General features: G+C 46.2%; 1 protein-coding gene across 1 annotated transcript in view; it reads left to right on the forward strand.

Moving 5' to 3' along the window:
* Positions 1 to 5015, forward strand: part of LOC144673250 (uncharacterized) — an 80520-nt gene extending 75505 nt beyond the window's left edge. Inside the window, 3 exon segments of the mRNA XM_078535176.1 lie at positions 3986 to 4865; positions 4867 to 4945; positions 4947 to 5015. Coding sequence (XP_078391302.1) covers positions 3986 to 4865; positions 4867 to 4945; positions 4947 to 5015 — 1028 coding nt within the window.
* The last annotated feature ends 985 nt before the right edge of the window (positions 5016 to 6000 follow it).

Consider the following 6000-nt stretch of genomic DNA (forward strand, 5'->3'; position numbering starts at 1 on the left):
ATCTGGAATTAAAAGTCGAATGATGACTACCCATCTGGTTCACAAATGTCCTTTAGTGAAATGGTAACTACATGTGACAGCAATGTGGTTAACTCTAAATGCCCTCTGAGCTAGGGCAACTAGGGATCGGACACCTAAATCCCATGATTGAATAAAATAAAGAATCATATTTGAATCAAAACACTAACACTGTTCCTCTCTCCAGAGGAGTTGCCAGACCTGCTGAGTTTTTGTGGTACTTGCTGTTTTATTTCAGCTCATAACACTGGTCAATCAATCTTCCCAGAGTCTGGGAGATCCTTTCCCATTCACCTCCTGCATTACTACAGCAGATATGCATCGTTTTGACAGTACCAGCCGGGCTGTACAATTACTTGGATAGATCGTCCAAAAAGTCAGCACAGGGATGATGGGCTGAATAGTTTCCATCTGTGCTGTAACATTATATCAAAGGGTGAATATTCAGTAACATAAGATGGAGAGAGAAAGAGAGGAACCAGTGACTGCGGGATTGAACCCAGCCAGGGTCAGAACCTACATGGGAGGAGAACCATTGGAAAAAGCTTTAAAAACTCAGTGTATTCCGAATGGAGCAGAGATTTAAATCACGTTAGCAGCACACAAATTCACAAACATTTACGTGTCTTTTTTTAATTAATTTATCCCAATTGGTTAACAGAACGATTTTCTATTTTGTATTTCGAGTGTCAATGGCGCTGCTGTTACCTAACATTCCGTGCGGATGTGAATGTGCTCTAATCACTGTACAGGAGCCCAGTGCGCAGGCGCCGTGCTGAACCGTTGGGAGCATGCGCAATGTCACTTGGATCGGAGCCCAGTGAGTGCGGGAGAGGCTTTTGGAAATGGGTGAGAGCGGGCGGGGCGGAGGGAGGAATGGAGCCGGGAGGAGAGGGGAGGGAAAGGAGGCTTCATAAACACCGGATGTAGGCCGCAAGCCCAGAATCAGGCTGTGCAGGAATGGGAATGGCGTTTGCAGCTCCGGGGAACAGACCCTGGTTAAAAACAAAAAAACGGCGGATGCTGGAAATGCAAAACAGAAACAGAAACAGAAACAGAAACACCTGCAAAAACTCAGCAGGTCCGGCAGCATCGGCGGAGAAGAGGATGTTCTGTTGAAGGGTCATGAGGACTCGAAACGTCAACTTTGTTCTTCTCCGCCGATGCTGCCAGACCTGCTGAGTTTTTCCAACTATTTCTGTTTCTATTTCTGTTTACAGACCCTGGTTAACGGCCGCCATCTTCCGAGGGGCAATTTGCTGCAGGGCGCATGCGCGGTCTTCCCAAGCACCAGCATAAGAACATCAGGGGACCATTCAGCCCATCGAGCCTGTTCTGCCATTCAATAAGGTCACAGCTGGTATGCTTGTGGCCTTAACTCTCTACTCCTGTCTGCACCCCCTCCCTCCCCACCACCCCCACCATAACGCTTGTGTCCCTTTTAGATCAAAAACCTGCTTAACTCAACCTTGACTATATTCAATGACCCAGACTTCACTGCTCTCTGGAGAAATGAATTCCAGACTCATGACCCTCTGAGATAAGAAATTTCTCCTCCTCAGTGTAAAATGAGAGACCCCCTTATTTGTAAACTGTGCCCCCCCCCCCCCTTGTTCTAGATTCCCCCATGAGAGGAAACAACCTCTCAGCATCTGTCAAGAGCCCTCAGAATCTAACATGTTTCAATAAGATCACGTCTCATTCTTATAAATTCCAATGAGCATAGTCCCAACCTGCTCAACCTTTCCTCATAAGACAACCCCCCTCATTCCAGGAATTGGCCTAGTGAACCTTCTCTGACCTGCTTCCAATGGAAGTTGTCACTGCTTAAGTAATCCTAGGCCAGGAGGAGGGAATGTTGTGAATTTCTATCCTGGACAAACAGTGATGAATTTTGGAAACTCCTTTTACAGAGGGTTAGAAGGGGAGGATCAACACACAGGAAACTCAAACCAAGATAAATGTTTGTCTCTTCTGAATTTCAAACCTGGACTGACACATATGACTTTTGTAATATCCTTTTACAGGTGCTTTCACTGCTTGTAATATCTTTCCAGCTGCAGGCTCTAGCAGGAGATTTTAAATTTGAAAACAGTGAAATTGTTTCAGAGGTGAGTATTATTGAACATTCATCTACAATTTAGAGCTTTTAGTGCTGTGCTCTGGTTTCCATAGCTTTGGGGCTGGTATGGCTTCTTTACTGTGGATCTGAATCTATGTCCATCCATTGCTCTGTTTCACCTCTGCCTCCCTGATCACCTCTCTTCCATTGTCTAACTTCCACTCCCTCAAACAATGGGTGTATTTTAGCCATGTTTGGTATTTCCCTGTTATTTCCGCCAGCTGTGTCTAAATGAGGTGTCCCCTGCTGCCCGTCTCCCGTCTATACACTGCTGATTTACCAGCTTTATCTTCCCGTGGTCAGGAATTGTTTTTCCTGCACTAGAGATCATTCTCTTCTGCTTCTGAGCTTATATTGACCATAAAATTCTGCTGAATTTTTATTCCCTGGAACTGATTCTGCACATCCTGAAATGTTAACTCTCTTTCTTTTTCTACAGTTACTGACCTGGAGCATTTCCAGGATTTGCTCTTTTTCTTTCAGATTTACAGCAAACGCAGTATTTTGCATTTGTTTTATTGCAGCTGTTGCTCACAGAACTGAGTCTAGAAACAGAGATGGACCATTTAACAACTGATTTGTAATGGGCTGCGTGTTGGTTGCAGAAGTTGGTATCTTGAGGAGAAAAGTGAGGTAGAGAGGCAGAGAGCGTCAGGGATGAAATTCCACAGTTTATGGCCTTGGGCAACTGAAGGTGCAGCCAATTAATAGTGGAACAGTTAAAATCAGGAATGCTGAGGAATTAGATGAGCACAAAGATCTCAGAGGGTTATGAGGCTGGAGGAGATTACAGAGGTAGGGAGGGGCCATGGATATAATTGAAAATAAGGATGGGAAGTTTAAAATTTAGATGCTTCTTGAACAGAAACCTTTGTATGTCAGTGAGCACAGGGGTGATGGGTGAACAAGACTTGGTGTGAGTAAGCACACGGGCAGCAGAGTTTTGGATGACCTCCGGATGGAGGGAGGTGGTTTAATATGGGAGGCCGGCTGGGAGTGTGTTAGGATTGTTAAGTCTAGAGGTAACAAAGGAATGATGAGGTTTTCAGCAGCAGATGAGCAGAGTCAAGTGACGTTACTGAGGTGGAAATAGGCGATCTTGGTGATGATGGGGATATCTGGTCATAAGCTCTTCTTGGGGTCAAATATTATTCTGACGTTGTGAAGAGTCTGCTCCAACCTCACCCAGTTGCCAGGGAGAGGGATGGAGTCGGTGGCCAGGGAGTGGAGTTTGTTGTGGGACTGAAGACAATGGCTTCAGTCTTCTCAATATTTAAATGAAGGAAATTTGTGCTCATCCAGTTCTGGATGTCAGACAAGTCAGGACAGTGTGTGACTTGGAGGTGATACTGTTCCCATAGACCTGCTATCCTGATCCTTCTCGGTGGTAGAGTGTCAGGATTTGGGAGAATATGTCAAAGTTCTGGTTGAGTTGAAAATATATAAAATCCCTCTTCCTTGCCTCATCCCCCCACTTCTCCCACATCCCCACCTCTCTCTGTCCCCTCCCATAGAGAACAGATTGTTGTGTAGGCCCAGAAAGGTTCCCTTCCCTGAAGGACATGAGTGAACCAGTTGGGTTTTTATGACAGTCCAGCAGCTTTCACATTCACTTTTTCCTAGTCCTGGCCTCACAAATTAACAGATTCATTCAGCTCAATTTCACAACCTGCCTTTGTGTTTTTGTGGGTTCTCTCTCACTCCCTTTTTTCTGTTTTAAATCAATTTCACAGGGTATTAGAAGGGGAGGATTCACTGTCAGGAAACTCAATCATCACATCAGGATCTGATGAAGTTGCCTAATTTATTCATAACCTGAATACCATCGGATTTTGATCATGGAAGGAAAAAGCACCGTTCACAGTGGAGAGAAACCACACACGTGTTCTGCCTGTGGACGAGGCTTCAGTCGATCATTTGACCTGTTGAAACACAAGTGCAGCCACACTGGGGAGAAACCGTGCAAACGTGGGGAGTGTGAGGAGGAATTCAGATTCCCATCTGAGCTGGAAACTCATCAACACAGTCACACTGGGGAGAGGCCGTTCACCTGCTCCGTGTGTGCCAAAGGATTCCGTTGGTCATCCCACCTCCTGAGACACCAGCGAGTTCACACTGGGGAGAAACCTTTTAATTGTCCAGAGTGTGGGAAGTGCTTTAAAAGTTCCAGTGAACTGATGCTCCATCAACGTGTTCACACTGACGAGAGACCGTTCAGGTGCTCTCATTGCGAGACGGGGTTCAGACAATCATCTCAGCTCACTGTACACCAGCGGATTCACACTGGGGAGAGGCCATTTACTTGCACTGAATGTGGGAAGGTATTCACTCGGTTAACCAACCTCCTGATACACGAGCGAGTTCACACTGGAGAGAGACCATTCACCTGCCCCGAGTGTGGGAAGGGTTTCACTACCTCATCCAACCTGCTGATACATCAGCGCATTCACACTGGAGAGAGGCCATTCACCTGCACCAAGTGTGGGAAAGGATTCATTCAGTCATCCAAACTGCTGATACATCAGCGCACTCACACTGGGGAGAGGCCGTTCACCTGTTCTGTGTGTAGGAAGGGATTCACTACCTTAACCAACCTGCTGACACACCAGCGAGTTCACACTGGGGCGAGGCCATTCAACTGCTTTGAGTGTGGGAAGGGATTCACTCAGTCATCCAACCTGCGGATACATCAACGAGTTCACACTGGGTGGAGGCCATTCACCTGCTGAGTGCGGGCAGGGATTCACTATCTCATCCCACCTGCTGATACACCAGAGAGTTCACACTGAGAAGAAGCCATTTCACCTGCTTTGTGTGTAATAAGAGATTTGCTCGCTCATCTCACCTGGTGAGACACAAGCGAGTTCATGAATAACTACAGTGATGGATTTTTCTGTTAATCACATCCAGGACTGAACCATGTTCAATGGGGTCTTTTTCTGCTGATGTTAATAAACTCCAGTCCAGTTATCGTGGTTAATATTGTGGATAAAAGTCAAATAAATCAGCTTTGTGTTAAACCTACAGTATGTTAAGCCTTTTTAATATCTCTAACACAAGTTAGTTCCTTTTGAAGTGCTCTCCCTCTCCCCTGTCTCCTCCATCCTCACCCCCAACAACAAGTGTGAGGATCTCATGGAGCTTCTTTGTCACTAAGATTGAGACAATCCGATAAGCTGCCTCTGCTGCTTCCCTCCCTTCCACTACCGCACTGGGATTTCCTCCTTGTCCGCCTCTTTCTCCATCCAGCCTCCGTGCACACCAGCAAGTTCATACACCAGAGAGAGGCTTTAAATGCTTCGACCAAGGTTTAAAAACCTACATTCACTGATGATGCTCCAGAGCATTCACTCTGGTTCCACTCCATTCATCTGCTCTCACTGTGGGAAGAGGTTCAGGCGATTGTCCATCCTGCAGCAACACCAGCGAGTTCACACCAGGAAGAGGTCATTCACCTGCTCCATGTGGGGAAAGATTCCCTCATTCATTCAACCTGTTGACAAACCAGTGAGTTCACAGTGGGACGATCTTTTCAATCTCTGGATTGTAGGAAGTGCTATGAAAATCCTGTGGAGCTCACGTACCAACAACGTGTTCACACTGACAAGACTATTCAGGTGCTCTCACTAGGACTGGGTACTGTTGATCATGTGAACTCAAGTGTCCAGCAGCGCACTCGCACTGGGGCGACACCGTTCCCCTATTCCATGTGTGGGAAGAGATTCACTCAGTCATCCCACCTTAAAACACATAAACTTGTTCACACTGATAAGAAACCTTTTCTAAGTTGTGTGAACAGAGATTTAAAAGCAAAGTGGACCTGCTGTCACACAAACACATTCACACTGGTGACAGGCGGT

This window comes from Cetorhinus maximus, unplaced genomic scaffold, assembly GCF_964194155.1.
Source record: "Cetorhinus maximus unplaced genomic scaffold, sCetMax3.hap1.1 HAP1_SCAFFOLD_320, whole genome shotgun sequence".
Lineage (NCBI taxonomy): Eukaryota > Metazoa > Chordata > Chondrichthyes > Lamniformes > Cetorhinidae > Cetorhinus > Cetorhinus maximus.